We start from the raw sequence: 17,229 nt of genomic DNA on the forward strand, positions 1-17,229 counted from the left end.
CAAGAGAATAAAATTAGACAAGCTGAGCTAGTCAAGCCCAGCTCAGCTGCTATTAAGAAGAGCAGAGGCTCTGCCTGCCAGTCGCCTCATTTGGGGAGCAGCAGTCTTCCCAGCTCCGCTTTTGCTTTGGCAAGTGTCACTGAAAGTCTTTCTGCTGGAAGAGATGTATTAAACTACCCTTGCCTCTGATAAGGCACAGTATGATAGTTTTCCCTGGAGCATGTTCACCAGAGTTTGGTTCAATAAATTATCCGAAGGCTGGAGCAATGGTAGGCACCATCGTTCATCGGATGAGACCGTGCTGTGGCCTGAGAAATTTCGTTTTGAGGAAACGCTCCCCAAAGGAACGATAAGCTCTGTGCTCTGCATTGTTGCTGTACCTGGTGCAGCGAACAGATCCGCAGCAGCACTAAAATGGTTTGACAATTAGTTGATTCAGTTTTAAATGATTTTTCCACAGCATGAAATCCACCTTTCTATTATTGTTGTTAGCTTTTCTGAGAGCTTCTGGTAAAGGAGAAGAGCTACACATGCCATCCATAATAAATCAGTTACAAAAGCAATTTTACCTACTTGTGTTTGCAGATTGTCCATGAAATGACTGTGATTTCATCCAATTTAAACCCTGCTTTACTGTTTAGGGATTGTGTTTTTCCTGGGTAATCCTGTGTTAATGATTCTGGGTCTGTATCTCTTTTATTAGTTATTTGCTCTCAGCTCTGTAGAGCTTCACCGAATATGGAGAGGCTAGTGCCAAAGCGCGAGCAGCCCTTTAGCTCTGTGCGCTTCTGGTGTCAGGACGGCGAGGAGGCCACCCTCCGAGAGGGAGGATGCTACGATCCTGCTGCCCGTGATGGAGCCGCCGCTGCTGGCACGACGGCGGGAGGTGCCCGAAGTGGGGCTGCCGGGCTTATGCGGGCGCATCTGCTGGGGACGTGGACCTAGCTTCGTCTGCAGAAACATCAGGACCTGCTTTTTCATCGTTAGCCAAGTGTTCATGATCCACGTGTCTCACTTTGTACATCACAGATGTTTTCCTTTATTGAATAGCTGTTTCTTTCCATCACTTTTCTTTTCCTGCTGTATTAAGAAAGGCAGAGAACCAATGTACGATGTTGCTTATGAAGTGTTACAATACACGTCTTTCTTGTAGCATTTGCAGTATTTCCTGTGGACCTCGTTACCTGAATTAATTTTTTAAAGTAAAAATCAACTTAACAGAAACCCTATAATCACACAAGCCAAGGTGAAGTTTGAGAAGTAACCATATCTTGCAAACTGTGAAATGAGTAACTAAGTAATACTTTAAGATCTACATGCATGTTTAAGTTAATTTTCCTATGTGACTTTTCTTTATATAGGGAGCGGGCGCTCAACACGTCTCAGTCTGGGATGCTTCAGCTGACGGTGGGAAACCTGAAGCCGGAGGAGACCTACACCTTCCGCGTGGTGGCCTACAACGAGTGGGGGCCCGGAGAGAGCTCACAGCCCGTCAAGGTTGCCACGCAGCCCGAGCGTAAGTCTGTGGAGTAATGGGGTCTTGGCTAGGGTGGCTTTAACAGCTTTAGCGATGAACTGCACCTTCAGCAACTCCCCTTTTATCATAACGCATTAATTTAAGGTTTTCACATAGCGTATGCTAGTAAATATTATAGCACAGTCCTTTTGCTTGGTAAATATAATCTTTCCTAAATTTGCAGTAATTTTTCCTCGTTGTTCCTGGAGGTACTTACAGAGCGTTTGACCTCATCAATAACAACAGTTATTGTTATTTTGCATCCTGACTTTGATGATCACACCTCCCACCTTCTATTATGTGGCAGCATATGTGTCATCAAAACCTGTTTTCAATAAATAAAGAGTTGTTTTTCAATCAGGCACATTATAAACTCACTGGAAGACTCACAAACTTTCCACTAGAGTGAACACTTTGGTTTATTCATGTTTTTATGTCATCTTAAATATTTCATATTAGTTGATGTTTGACTGTAAATGCATTTTGTTAATCTTTAGAGCATTGTGACGCTTCTGTAGATCGTTTTCTCCTTTCCGTATGTCTCGTTTGATTGATTTGAAACGTTTCCACGCATTCCTGGTCTCCAGAAAGGAGTTTTCTTGCAGTCTGTTTTGTGGCAGTTTTTTCCCTTGGGACATCGTCGTCCTAGAGCAGGGATGTTGCAAAGAAAGGACCAAAATTATTATTTGAGCCCTTCTACAGTAAAACTAGTTATTCAGAAGAAGTGTTGATCAGAATGGGAACGATATCTGGCTTTTAGCATCTGGGGTGGATGCAGCTCCTACTTACCTAGAGCTGGGTGCTCTACCTCTAATTCCTCGGTCTGGGGAGAAGATGCTGACAGCCGCTGGTTTGTAAGGAGTGGAGAACCAAAGGGGTGAAGGGTGGGAGGCTAGACTACTCCTTTTACGCTTCTTCAGTAAGTCCTTGCCAGAATATGTTCTTCTGGGGTAATGAGGTGGAAAACGTAACGCTTAACAGATGCACAAAAACTGGTTGACGTTGTCACACGTTGCCACGTGCTGAATTTTAGCTGAAAGGAAGTATTTGTCTGAAAGCCCCTCATTGTGCAAAGGTAACATCTGTGCTGACCAAGCGCGAAGTGTGTCTCCTTGATGCATGGCTGCAGGTGACTTGCTGCAACCAGGTGACAGAGGTGGTGATGACTCTCCATGAGTAGAGTAGGGGCTTGGAAACAGGTCCTGCATAAGGCAAGTCACAAGGGATGGCTTAAGGTGGCTTTTGCACCGTTCAGCCTGAGCTTGTGCTTGCGATAAACAGAGCCACAGGAAAGATGTCTCTTGGGGCGGTCGGAGCTGGTGTGGCAGATTCCCTCATGAGCATGGGAAACCAGGAGCTGGGGCTTGGCTACCCAGGTTGGAGCGAGGGCTGAATCCAGAGCACGGGAAGCTGGAAGTCGGGGCTTGGCCGCCCCGGTCGGAGTGAGGGCTGGACCTGGTACCCTTGGAGGAGGCTCCTTGGAGCTCGTGCCATTCGGTGAGCTCATGTCTGTGGCTTTGTTTGTCAGGAGACGTGAATTAGCGACACGTGCTTCCTGTCAGCATTCCCAAAACAAACCCAAACCCACAGGAGTAGTGATATTTGCAAAACATTAGCTGAGATATTTAGATTTTGGCTTTTTTTGAAATCCCTTGCATTTTAGATGTCTTCAGTTCCTCCTGCTCTGAGATTACTGTGCCGCTTACTGCACTTACTTGCAGCTATGCAACTGTCATGCTTGAACATAAACAAGGTGGTATTTCAGACCTTTTTGAGGGAATTAGTTCTGGGAAATAAGTTTATGAACCTGAGCCTTTTGAAAGTACGGTAGAGTATTGACGCATAGGTAGCGTCAATAACGTATGACCGTTTAGAAACACAAATGCACATGTATGTTTTTCTATATATTTCTATATATAGCATATATGTGTCTGTCTGTATGTGTATGGTTTACAGAAGTAAAATAGTACTTCATTCTGGAAAATTCGTTCCCCTTCCCAAAATGCGAGCGAAAGCCATGCGTCGCTACCCCCTGCTGTTACTCTGTGAAGCTGGCACGGCGCAGAGTTGCCTCCCCTGCTTAACGCAAAGTGTAGGCATGTGGAATATCTTTCTGATTTAATAACTTCGAAATTTCTCTGAAGTGTCAAGTTTGAGCATGGAGAAAATATTGTTTTCCATTTTTCTTTTCATTTCTTCCTGTTGACCAAATTATCTTATCATTTTGAGACAACTCTCTTTGGTCCTGGAAAGCCGTCAGCCTCCGTGCGCTGTCTTTTAGAACATGCTGTAACTATTGTACAATAAATTACATGGCTTCACATAAATTGAATTTCCACATTATTTGAAAATATCAGAAGTATTATGCAATCTGGCATTGTTAAAGAAGAAAGAGCTGATGAAAAAGGACATCTGAAATTCATGTCTGTCAGTGCCTGTTTCTAAAAGTGCATACATTTTCTCAGTAATCAGTTTAAAAGATCAACAGCAGAGGTTCCAGCTTTTGAAATAATCATCCAGAATATACGGGCTACACTTATATGAAGGTTTTTGTCCCCGGATTAAACCTCCCCTCCATTTTTTTTTTTCCTTTTCAGTAAACTACAACCCCTTTTTCTCTGCCTTTATGGTATATAATTTCACTACAGTATTATCAGTGCGGATTTAAATCCCTGCTTGCTTAAGCCTTGTCTAATCTTTTCATACCACATGTGGAGACTTTGTGAGTTATTACTTTGGCTGCTCGAGGTGATGCTCAAGCAGCTCGGCAGTAGAGGACAAAAGCAGCCCAGCTCTCGCGGCCCGGCGGGCTGACGTGGCCTGCGCGAGTGTTGAAGGTAGTCCCTCGCCCTGCCGTGGGACCGGCTCCGTTCCCCTCGCAGCCCTTGCGAATGCAAACCGGTTCCCTGAGCAACCTGGGCCCGCCGCCACGCGTGCGTTGGAAGTAGTCGGTGCAAGGAAAGAGGGACGGGGAGGCACGCGGGTACGTCCCAGAGAGCCCCCGCGGTGCCGCGGCTGTGCAGCGGCGCCCAAGCCTTGCAAACTCGCCCGGTAGCATCCGTGCGCCAGCGCGTCAGCTTAGCGCGCGCTTACGCTTCAGCTCCTACCTGAGGATCTTTAAGGGCTTCGTGAAGAAGAATGAATTACTGCCTCCTTTGGAGGCAGGCAAGTATTATTATACCTACTTCAGAGACTCCCAGAAGCCCACCTGTGTTCCCATGTGTCTGCCGCCTCCTGGGCCCCCGCCACGACTCCCCGCACAGCTGGCCAGGAGGATTTCCACTCCCGCCCGCCTGTCCTGTGCATAGAGCTGCTGCATGGCTCTCTTGCGTTTGACCGACGCCGCTCAAAGAATCCCCCCGTTTCCCACTGCGATGCGGGAACGCCTCTGAGATTGGAGCCTGTTAGGGTCCTGTGCCCTCCCTCTCCCTTCGGTCCCTTGCACTGACCCATCCTAACATGTGCCCAACCCATCCTGTCCCACCAGTACTGGTTGTGGCTGTTAAGTGCAGGAACATATAGTTGGGCTGGGCTTAGGTAATAAATGGGGCACCATACAGCAGCTAGAGGGTGATCCTACTTACATAGGAGACTGCTCAACTTTGGTTAAAATCACTGAGCTCCACACTTGTTCAGATACTTTTGTAGTTGCTTTCAATTCCCATTAGTGGCTGGTGTGTATCTGTGCTTAGAAATCAGTCCCTTTGTGACTTGAGAACATCATTTTTGTGATTTTGGTGGGGAAACATTTTGTTTATCGCTTGCTGGTTGCCCCTGAGACAGGTAGCAGCAAGAACTGCCGTCAATTCTACGTTAAAGCAATTGCACCAGAAGCTGTTCAAGTTTTCCTTCTCCACAAGTTTTGCTGCAGAGGCAGCATTCTTTGAAGTTACTAGTTGCACAGGGAACGTTAAAAGGACGTAGACAAAATTTCAGCGGCGGTCTGTTTTAGCATACGTTTCTTGTACAGATGTCAAAACTGCATAGAAAATTAAACAGCCATTTAAGTGAACGCTATGAAATTCCACATAAAAAGGCAAGGGAAGGCAGGGGTGTCTTTTAACCCCACGTAGATTACCATTTCATCAAGCAGTAATCACTTCCACTTATACTGACATATGCAAACTCAGTTTGCAGAATAAACATGTGCCGGAGTAATTGAATTTTTTAAAGACCTGTATCAGACTCATCCACTTTAGGCGCCAATGAAGAGACGATGCCAGTCGTCACCCTTCAGGAGGCAGGCGAGGTCCCAGGGCAGAGCAGCTCCCGGCCTGCCGGTGTTTCACGGGACACCAGTACTGCCATCGCATCCTCGCCAGCCGCTTGGGCTGTCCCTTTCAGCACAACGATGATAATGGTGTCACTAAAAGTAGTGCTGAATTGCATTCCTGGTTTAAAAGAAAATACACAAACCGCCGGGGAGTGCCTCGCGCCGTGCTGGGGGAAGGATTGTTACCCCACCGCGAGGAATGCTTACTAGAAAGCCAGGATCGATGAGATGTCCGGTGTGGGGAGGTGACGGGTCAGCGGGCTTGTGCTTTTTACGTCTCCGTCTGTCATTTTTATGACGTGAAGCATCTGCCTGTTTCCCAGGACATATGCTGCGCAGTCTTTTAATGCTTTTGGTCAAGGGCAGAGCTGTCCTGACTTGAGGGCGTTTGCTGCCCGGTGTCCCGAGGTGCAGTGGAGCCCGTTAGCGGCAGATGTCCGCTGCTCCTGGGGCAGCCACGATTGCAGGAAAGCACGATCCCAAATACAGCGTTTGCTTCTGCTGTGGCTGCCCTGCACCAGGGAGATCTTTAAGCAGCAGGATCTTTCTTGATACGTGGAAGCCTAGCCTTTACCAGGGAGACCGTTAAGAGATTTTATCATCTCATGATAGTCAAGGTCTGGTTGGAACGACAGCCCTCAAAGGTGTTCAGAAACCTGCCAGGCGCTGCAGTTAATTCATAGAGCCCCTCACCAAGCTTGGGTAGATCAGAGTTTTGGCAATACCAAGGTGAAGATTGCCTTTCTCCAGCTCCAGTACAGACTGGAGTGGAAGTAAAAGAAACTCTTTCTGCCATTACTTTGCGAAGTGCGCCGAGCGCTGGGAGCTTTGAAAAACTTCCCTGTTCCCAGAAAACGTCATGGCATTTGCCTAGACCTGGTGGGCACCTGCAAGCACCTGGTGGTGTCCTGCAAGCCCAGGCCACCTGGTTGCCCTTGGCCTGTCCATACTGTGTGTTGAATACGTGCCAAGTTCCCGCGCGGCGCAGCAGCCCTCCCTGGCCTGTCCATCCTCCCTGGCTCTCATGCAGAAGAAATCAGTAACTTTTAAAAAGTCCGTAGCCAGCCCCATCTAATGAGGACGTCATTGACGGCATAGTGTGTCTTCCGCAGCTGCAGTCCGTCCTCCGTCAGCTGTCATGGTGATGAACTGAGGACACGACTCTCCTCTCCGTCCGTCAGTCTATAACAACATTACATTTATTACTTTAAAGGGAAAAGCCATCTCTGCCCAAGTCTGCCGCCTCATCCTGCCAGATTTTATGTGTACAAAAAGATCTCCGGGATAGGGAGTGACTGCTTCCGCTTTGGACAGCCTGTGTTTGGAAAGACACGGGAGGTGTTTATCAATATATTAGAGAGCCGGGCCAGGCAAAAATTTAAGCATCTCTAGTGTATTTTTCTCGTCATTTGATGAAAGTGTGAAGCAGTACTGAAAAATGTGTTCTGTTGAGTCATTAATATCCTCCTCATTTGTGTGTGTTCTTCCGTAATGGTTCAGGAAAATACACCCTGGGGTAACTTTATGCCATTCTTGCATGGTTCTTTAATTTTATGAGTAATTTACATGGAGGGTTGGGGCGGGGGGAGATTTTCAATTGCTTTAATGAAACGTGTCTTTTCTTTGTAAAAGTTGGGGTAGGCGTGAAGGCAAAAACAACATTGTCTGTTTTTCCGTCTTAGACTCCTGCTGCTGCTGCTTAATTTTTCTGAGCATTTAATTTTTTTTTCCTCCTTCTTCCTTGCGAACGGAAAGTTTGCTTCTGGCTGGAGTGACTTTACCACTTTGCAATTAGAGCTTGTTGGTGTTGTTTCTATTTGTTGTTTTTTTTTTTCTTCGAGTAAACAGCAGAGATAGGGAAGTATATTTGATCTAGGGCTTTTCTATACCTCTGGTCCTGTCCTGAATGTGGTTGAGCAGTTACGGGCGGCAGTCACTCTGGCTGGGTGATGGGACTCCTCCAGCTGCCCTCGCCCTGCTGGCTTCATTGCTCTCTGTGGGACAGAAATACAGGTTCACACCCATGGACACCTTTGCGTTACAGCTTTTGTCCTTTGTTTTCTGTGCCTTTTTTTTTTATATAGCAAGTTGCATTTCAAATGAAATAGAAATTATGAATTCTCATATTGTTTTATTCTTCAGAATCTGATTAGCTTTAATGCCATCATTTTATTTATTTTCTTTCTGTTTTCGATTAAATTCTTAGTTTCTCTTGCGGAATAACATTCAGTATATTAAGCCAGATTCAGTGACTCCATGAGCACTTACCAGCTGAATATGTAGCTCTGCATGCATCACAGGGAGCTGATTAAAACTGGCAGTTTATAAGAAGGAAATACAAGGAAGGATCTAAAAAGAGAAAAATGAAAAATTATTTTGTGCTGCTTCCTGAAGGCTTTGGGAAGATGTCCCAAAGAAGAGGAGACAGAAATACTCTGGCCATCTCTTTCTTGAAGTCAGATTCTCACCTCCCTTTGAAGCATCCAAAAAAGTGACCAGGTGAGAGCGTGGTCAGTTCTTGCAGTAGTCAGTGCAGTATTTTGTTGAGCATGCTCCAAATCAGTGCCAGCCTGAAGTATTATTTCCTTCCCATCAGTGAGGCTGCTGCTAGACCAGAAAGATTTTCTGTTCAGAGCTCCCCCCCCACCTTCTTAAAAAAGCAAACTAAAAAAAATCCTTTTGATCTGGTAAGGTTTGAAAATATCTCTGAAGCATACCAGCGTGCCTCTGGAGATAGGGTTTCAAGGATTTCTGAAAGTAGCCAACATCAGCTGCTGCGTTAGCGTTCATAGGCAGAACAGAAGCCGTGAGAGCAATTACATTTTATCTCCTTGTGCTACGGAGGCGTTAGCCTAAGCAAGATGCCGAAAGCTGTTGTGTCCTGCTTCCTCCTATAAATCACCTGCTTGGCCTTCGCCCCAAGTGCCACACGCTCTCGCTGCCCTGGTCTCGGCAGCCGCGCCGCAGCGGTGATGGGAATGCTCTTCCTCCCGTCTGCTGCTTTGACTTGCCTTGTCCAGGATGACTAATGGTACTGCTGCTTCCCAATGCCGCCGTGCAGGCCCACCTCTTGGCTGCTGAGGGGTTCCTCTAGGCCACGCCAAAGTATTTCCCAGGGATTTTTAATAATTTTAAACTAAATAATGTTTCCTGTTAATTTCGATAGATCTTGTCCTCTCCTCTCAACCTCTGCACGTTTTTTTGTGAGCTTGCAAATTATTGTTTTTTTAAAAAAGTATTTTTTATTAAAAATATTTTTCTTTCTCTCTGGTTACTTCATCTTTAAAACTATGTTGTGTTTTTCATCTGATTGTTGAGGCTGTGGCAGTAACGAGGAGCTGAGTATTTGCACGCAGACCCCTTCTCCTGCCGCGGCCCACGGGCAGCGAATGGCACGGCTCCCACCAGGGCCCTGAGCGTGGGGTGCTCCCTGCAGCCTAGCATGCATCCCCACCAAACCCGCCCAAAAGCCCACCAGCGGGGGCTCCGGGATGAGACAATGCCAACTGGGCTCCGTTGTTTCCATCTCCTCCCACCCTCGCCAACCCGCAGGCGATGCGGATGTGCTGCGGGGCCGGCTGGCTTTCTGCATGGACCGTGAAAGCATCCGACGGGGATGAAGGAGTTCAGGGGCAAGGTGAGACACTGTCCAGAGCCAGCCATACCTGATGTGCAGGGACATAACCTGTGCCTGACTTACCAGAAGTGCAAGATGTCGCTCTTGGATGCAGTCACCTCTACTGAGGTGGTTTCTTCCATAGCTTCATCCTGGCAGGGCTCGTGGCGGAGCGCGCCTCTCTGCAGCGCTGCGGCGTTAAGGTGTCAGGATGGTGGCGGTAAAGGGAGGACCAAGGACCTCATGAGCCAGGCCCTGGTGCGCTGTGCCAGGGAAAAACACCTGTACTGCAACTTGGGAAGACCTTGGAGACTCACTGGACCTAAATGAGCTGCCTCGGCGAGACAGAGGAAAAGAGTCTCTCCTACTCAACGCCAAAAGCTTTGGGTGTTCCCCTGAGCAGGATATTTGTGATAGCAGTATTGAATGTGGTTTAAGATGCCAATTTAAATACATGTTGAGTATAACAAGTAGGGCAAGAGCCAGAAGTTTGTGGTTCACAAGAAATGATGAAGCTGGGTTCTCTGGTGGTCTTCTGACATACGGCAAAAACAGAAATTCTTGGTTGTTTTGTTTTTTCATTTGCTTTAATGAAACAATATATTTCATTCTGATTTAGTTATGTAAAACTTTGGTGAAAAGCTTACGTTAAAAGCAGGGCATGTCATTTTAGAAATTATTTGGAAAAGAAACATCAAAATATTTCATTTCAGTAATGACAGTACTGGATGTTTCAGCATTCTGGGCATATTTTGCTTCATTTCTCATTCTAAGCAGAAATTGTCACCAAAGATTTCTCCAAACCTTTTGGTGTATGTGAAAACTATGTTTACCAGAAATAATCTATTTCAGTGAAAAAATTCCAAAAGCTTTAAATGAAAAGAGGGAATCTCGGTTTCTGAGATTTGGCTGTCTTGCATGCTCCCTTCCTTTTAGGAAGGAGGCCTATTAGGTTCATGGAGGCCGTTGATAAGAAGAATTCAGTGGCTGTTGTCTAATCATTTATTTCTTAAAAAATAAGCTGCACTGACTAGCTGTATGTTGTAATTCTCCTTCAGATTTGCTGAGATGCAGCAGCACCGTTATGCCAAATAAAATGTTTTGCTTTGACTGATTTGCAGAGAAGGGGTAGAAAATTAAAACTACTTTCTTATGGAAAAATAATTTTAAAAAGGCATATTTATAGATCACTGATGCAAATGATAATACAGTGGCAAGGTGGCTCTTGCTGGATCGGCCATAAACCGTCCATGGTACAGGCAAGGCAGCGCACCCTTGCTGCCCCTTGCCGCTGGTATGAGAGGAGAGGGCACCCATCACTTCTGAACGAGCACTGCGAGGTAGCTCATAAACACGATGACATTTTGCGAGCATAAAATATTTTGCAGTTGAAAGCTATTTCAGGCCATGCTCAATTTCTTTCCTTTGTCGTTAACGTCCATCAAGGGATCTTTCTGATTCAATAGTCCTTGAGCAGCACGACCGTGTACTTAACTTGCTGGTGGTGATACATAATCTGGCAAGATTTGGCCATTGCTATACTTCTGGTCTTCTGTATTGTCTCATCCTTCTCTGTATAGAGCACTGGATTTCCGCTTTACTGAGAATCATCCACAAACCTCTGCTGAGCAGCAGACCCCTAGAATATATTTGTCTCCCTACAGCTTTCCTAAAATAATAGCAATCTGGGGACAGTGATAATGAACTTTTAAACTTGTAACACTGGAAATGAATTAAACTTAATTGAGGCTGATTTAGGCACTGGAAAAAGGCCAGTTCAGTGCCTCCAACTGACACAATGCAACCACATTTTCCTGAACGTTGGTGCAAAGTTCTTCTCAAACTTTTTGATCATAATCTAAGCTAACTTTTTCAAGAGTGTTAGGTTTTGCTTGTATTAGAGCTGTGTCTAGAGACATAAAGGAAGATCAAGACTGTTCGTGCTATGCTTTGTGCAAATTCAAAGGAGGAGCTGGACCCAAGACTGAAGATAGACTCTTGAGTTTCTGCAGCTGAACAAGGGAATTGCTTCTCCAGCCTGCTAATCCTGGGAAGTGCTCTGGCCACTAAACCGTTTAAACTGTTCAGGTAGGACAGTTGGCCTTCTGGAAATGATGTAGCTGTCTGTGGGATGTCTGAGCCCATCACTTTGTCGCGGAGGTGCTTGTTTCACCTAGTAGTCAGCTCCCGTCAGGGACATAGGTGCTGCTGTTGCCAATCGGGACTTCCTGTGGGGTTTTGCTAGGACCGAAGAGCTTTGGCAGAACGGCTCTGGACATCTGCAGAAGCAGTAATGCAAGTGCCATGGCAAATATAAGGTCAAAGAAGAGACGTCTTGCAAATAGGCTGCAGCCGAGCATTTTTAAAATAGTGGCTTTGGACTTAAGGATATAAATTCTATCTCAGTCCTGTCTGATAAGCTTTCATCTTTGTTTTATCTGGACCTTTCTCCCTACCCCAGAATTTTTGCAATATAAATAGGTAAGATAAAGAATGGGTAGGAGATATATTATTATGCCATTTTATAGGAAGGAAATTGAAGCACAAAAGCATTAAATTATTTATCCAAGCTCCCTCTGGAAGTCTGCACAAGAGCCGGGATTGCTGTAACCCATCTTTCTTTGAACTGTTTCTCAAAATAAAAGGTTGGGATTCTGGCTCTATTGAAGTCAATAGGAGTTGCTTTTTATTTCTCTGGATGCTATCATTTCACATAAGTGCTTAGCAGGACCTCCAGCCGGTGTAAGTGTTCTTCCATTCAGAAAGGTTTTCCTTCTGTTTTTCAGACCTCAAACAAATGGAGGGCATGTTTGGCCACACAGAACCAGATATATTTTGCAGCAAAAGCTTGTTTTCTGAATGACTTTACTTCACCGGCTGCAGCCTATTTCTTCATTGATGGCATCTTATTATTTTAGTGTTTGTGTTTGTACCCCCTGTTGGCTTTCAAATAAATTATTGATGCTAGAGAATTCATCTTAAGTTTTGATTGACCTTAGATTTTCTCCCCAGTACAAACGGTCACAACAGACCTACTCCTCCCTCCATATATGATCTTGTGGCTTTCCTGCCCCAAGTGCAGCCATTGGTGAGGTGCAAGAAGCCATTTAACATAATTTCTCTCCGAATTTAGTAGTAGGACTAATGGCCAATAAATTCCTTAAAACAATTCAGTTCCTGCAGTCAGGACAAAATTCCTAGAACTGCACACTGTGATGTATGCTGATTTTTTTTTTGAAAATCTGTCGAAAAGCATGAGAATGGAAAAGTTGGGTACTGAAGATACCTTTTAACGTCTCCTCTTTAATTGAGAACCTGTACAGGAAGCTGGGCTTCATCTGCAGCTGCCACTGTTTTACACTTTTCTGGTCAAGCATTTTTTTGCAGAAAAGATAACACCGTGCTCCCACCTGCATCTTGTTCCAGACTTTCTGCGACTTCCTTTGCAAAGAGGTAGTTTCCCTCCCAAAAACGGCTTGCTTTCTATTTTGGTTTAATTTTGTCTTCTGTCATAGATCTAGTGAATGGCTCTGAGCAAACCAGGGATGCTTGGACATCCTATGCACAATGTTCAGAAAGAAGATATGAGCGATTCCCCTCTTACAGTGGTTCTAAGGATCCATAGTAATGTCCATAAACCACTGAGATCTGTGCAGGGTTACAGGGGGAAGAGAGGAAATAGTAATGAGTTCTGTATCTAAGTCTGTCACTTAAGCTTCTTCACTAAAAATATCCTAAATACAAAATATGCTTTATAGATCACCTTACTTTACCTCTAATATGAAGTTATCTCATCCATGGAAATCCAAGAAAGCTACTGTACAAACAGTAAAAAAAATTTGGCTTCCGGGGAAAGTCAGGGAAGGCAAAGAAAGACATTTTCGCAAGGAGGATCCTTTGCTGCAGCATGAGTTTTACCCCAGTGAGGAATGTTGTATGTGAAGCCCTAATGAAGAGAAATAACTTATTGGAGATTATCCTCCTTTAAATAGGTCAAAAATATAGCCAGCCAAGGTCTATGTATTCCCATCTAGGTCTGTAATTGCCCTGAAACAAATATAGCCTTCCTTGCAGTGACTTTCAGGGCACTGTCACTAGGAAAACCAAAAAATAATGAACTGTCAGGGCTGCCATGGAACTGAGTTGGAAGTAGTGTGAGGAAGACTTGGTGTAATCCCTGTTGCTGCCGTCTGTGTTGTGTTTGTGTTATTGCACTCCATGCATGCACTCGGGATCTCTCGCCATGCGCAAATTGAGTTGTCTGTTACACCCGTTCCTCTCCCTGAGCTTTGGAGGCCTCTGCCCATCTCTGCCTCGAGTCCAGTAGCTCCTTTCCCAGGCTCCTGAAAACGGTCGTAGTGGATAGAAAGAGGAAGATGTATTTCCAGGCCTCCTGTTGGGAGACAGTGAAGAAGGCCCTAAGGAAGCAATTTCCCTTCACTGCAGAATTCAGAACTGAACCACCGACATGATTTGTTGATACAAAACCTGGTCCCCATGTTCCTTAGCAAACTGAAGGATATTAGATTAATGCATCTGTCTGTGGCATACAGCTGGGCACCATGTGAATAGATGCAGAATACACTAATGAAAACCAGAAGATTTCTTTGAAAATATAAATGACAGCTCCTTCCAAAACCTGAATCCAAGACCAGCTCTCGTGGATAGCACTGGAGGCATCCAGAGTAGTCTTGCCAAACATCTGTCATGTCTTCTAACCATGCACAGTGTGGGGAAGCAGCGTTTCATTATGTTAATAATTACCCTGCCTGCAGGCTTTCTGAAGCTGCATCCTTCCGTACAGCATGGCACCAGATTTTAATGAAATACCGTTAAAGCTGTTAACTACAGAGAAAGAGGGGGAAAAAAAATCAAAGACGTAATCAAAGCATGTACTCTATTATCAATAACTGCAAGTGGCTTCATAAATGTTTTACATTCGAAATGTTTTCGGTGCAGATCAGCACAGAACCAGCTGTTTAAAAGAAAAGTGTAATGTAATAACACGAACATTTTAATCATTGCATCTCATTATGGAGAAGAATGAATCACTAGGGAAAAAATGTTTTAAAAAAGCAGCTTTGATGAAGGAAATGGCTAGCCTGGCAACAGAGCTTGAGACCAAGGAAATAAGTCAGAAATAAGAGGCATGAGATAGGATGATTGTTTGTTTTTAGCACCGTGCTGCAGAGAAGAGACAGAAGTACAGAGTGAGGTGAGTTTGGCTTAGGTTGACTGGAAGAAGACGGTTCTGAATTTGGTAGATAAGGGAAGACCAAATCCCATAAGGGCTTTAAAAGCAGCAAGGAAGGACTCCACCTGAGGCGCTGCAGTGCTGCAGTTCTGGCACTTCAACCCAAGCTCTGAATTCAGACTCCTGAAACGGCGCATGGGAAGAGTTGGGTGCCTCAGAAAGACAGTCCAAAAAGCACGCATGCTTGGCTGGGAGTGCTTGGGGCTGTCGAGGAAACATGAGCAATAATCCTGACCAGGGCTGTGGCAGTCTGTGCTGCAAAACGGGTATATCTCTATCATGATGAAGCTTGTCTTGTGCCTGTCTCACCCATGCTCACCCATTCCACGGAGGATGACGCCCTGGCTCTCTGGAAGCGGAATGCAGGCAGGGCAGGGACAGACCCAGGATCTTCCTAGGTCATTTGTAAAATGTAAAATGAGCTTGTGCTAAGTAGGATGGTAAACTCAACCCTACAGGGGGGCTAAAATAGTTTAAAAAGACAGGACGGATAACTTTTCTTTTAGGTTACAGAGTCAAAATGCTAATCGCAAGCTTATGTGTCTGCAATATTTCTTTTAAAAAGAATTGGGTAGGAATAACTGGTTTTATTTTCTTTATAAAAGCTTGGTGGGGAGCACTCTCTACTAGGCAGGTTTAATGAGGAGGTTTAATGCCCTCTTCTATCTGAAGGGATTCAGCATGTGAATGCTCTAAATGGTGCTCTCTGTACTGGAGTATCCTGACCGTTGAACTAGAGGTTCATCTGGCTGGGCGAATCTCCTCTTTCGCCCTTGAACGTGGAGCACTAGGCAGCAGAAGTCAAGACCTCTGGGACCAGAGCAAGAGAAAGCAAACAGGACGGTTGATCCTTTCACCGCGTGTTTGGGCATTCAACTCCAAGGTGGAGTTTTGGCCTCTGCTTTCTTGTCCAAGGGCTGCAAAACCTACTCACGCGTCAGTGAACCTTAGAGCCTGAGACTGCAGCCCATCAATAACTTTGAATGAAAGGTCGGTGTCTTGTGCTAGAGCTAAATGCAATGTTCTTGATGTGTGCTTAACCCTGCACATGCTGGAGAGGTCCCTTGAGGAGTTCAGGTGCTTCTCCCCTGACCCCTAGCAGGGCTGAGGTCCGAGATAGGTTCCTTCTGCTCAGGCATGGCAGTCCTGGATATGAGCAGAAGGCAGAAAACTTCAGAAACTTAAATGCTTGAGAGGGATATTTAGGATGTTGAGGCAGTTGCCAAGCAATTTTTGATGTAGTTGCCCACAGTCCTATTTTAGGCACTTGCATCTTTCTTGTGTCTTATTATCTGTTATGATCAAAACGTTATGTGAACAACAGCAAAGAGGAAATCATTGGAAGACGAGCGAAGGCTTGCGAGAGTAGAGACTGTGTTCCTGCGCGTTGCAAGGACCAGCTGACTAGGGCACATCAGATTTTATGCAGCTGGAATCAGTGGTCCCAATACCAGCATCTCTGAAGGAGGGAACGCGTTCCCTGCAGTACTGCAGTGCTGGCCATTTGGGCGCCTACAGCAAATCAAACGTAAGGACCCTGCAAAGAGCGCACTTGCGGCACCACGTGCATGCAGCTCCTTACCGCAGTGAGACAGGATCGGTCACCCTGAGTGACAATTAACTTTAGTAATAACAGAAAGGCGGTTAATGTGCATTTCTAAAATCAACACTGAAAAAAAGTGAAGCGTTTGACCGTTTCTGGCTTGGGGCCTGATTGCTTTTCCTGCTACTGAATAGGAGTAATTCCACCAAGTCGCACAATGGTATAAAACTGGCGTTTATGAGAGTAGCATCAAACCCTCTGTGAGCAGTTGTCATAGCTTGTATTTCTGGAAAAGTCCAAGGTGCTGGACCAGTCTTTGGGGGGAGCAGGAGGGCGTTCTCAGAGGAACAGAGGTTTCTGGAATATATTTAAGCATTATCAAAACGAGAGAACTTGCCTTTCTTCTGTCCGTCCTCTGTTATCTTTTTTCTTCCTTCTTAGAGAAGGATGCTGTTAGTTGTAGCAGACTGAATTTTATAGGAAACGTGGTTTAATAGCCTGTTTTAATGGAGTGTAAAGCAGGCCTGCAGCCTCTCTGCTATTTCAGAAAAGTATTTAGGAAAAAGATTTAAAACTTAATGCCAATTTTTACTAGATTATTATTTGATAGAAGGGATCAGGAGAGATTATTAAATGCTTTGCACCAAAAATACTGAGAATTAAAGCATGTTAGAACGCCTGCCGGAAATATTGAAATACAATGGAAAGGAAAGCTGGAGGAAGAAAATAAAGATATTTTAAGTGTGTCTGTCTATGCTACAGCTAAACCCGAGATGATAGGTGATGAAAGACTGTCTCTATGTTGTTGATGCCCCTTTGGGGAGCCTCTTTCCGTGATTCGCAGCTTTGCAGCTGGCGTTCTGCGGGACGGGGCAGAGCAGCAGAGCACGGGGTCGGGCGCTCTTTGGCTATCGCGTCGCACCAAACAGTTACCGATCTACAGAAGAAAGCTGTTATTGCAAAACCTCCTGGTAACCAGGATGTAACTTTGTGGAAAGTCTATTACGGAAGTTGTAATTCTGTTATC

General features: G+C 45.2%; 1 protein-coding gene across 1 annotated transcript in view; it reads left to right on the plus strand.

Annotated features, from left to right (window-relative positions):
• Window positions 1–17,229, plus strand: part of LOC138064734 (netrin receptor DCC) — a 608,179-nt gene that overhangs the window by 419,374 nt on the left and 171,576 nt on the right. Inside the window, exon 9 of the mRNA XM_068928548.1 lies at window positions 1,362–1,516. Within this exon, the coding sequence (XP_068784649.1) occupies window positions 1,362–1,516 (155 nt within the window). The remainder of the gene's footprint in view (window positions 1–1,361; window positions 1,517–17,229) is intronic.

The sequence above is a fragment of the Struthio camelus genome, chromosome Z, assembly GCF_040807025.1.
Source record: "Struthio camelus isolate bStrCam1 chromosome Z, bStrCam1.hap1, whole genome shotgun sequence".
NCBI classification, from domain to species: Eukaryota; Metazoa; Chordata; class Aves; order Struthioniformes; family Struthionidae; genus Struthio; species Struthio camelus.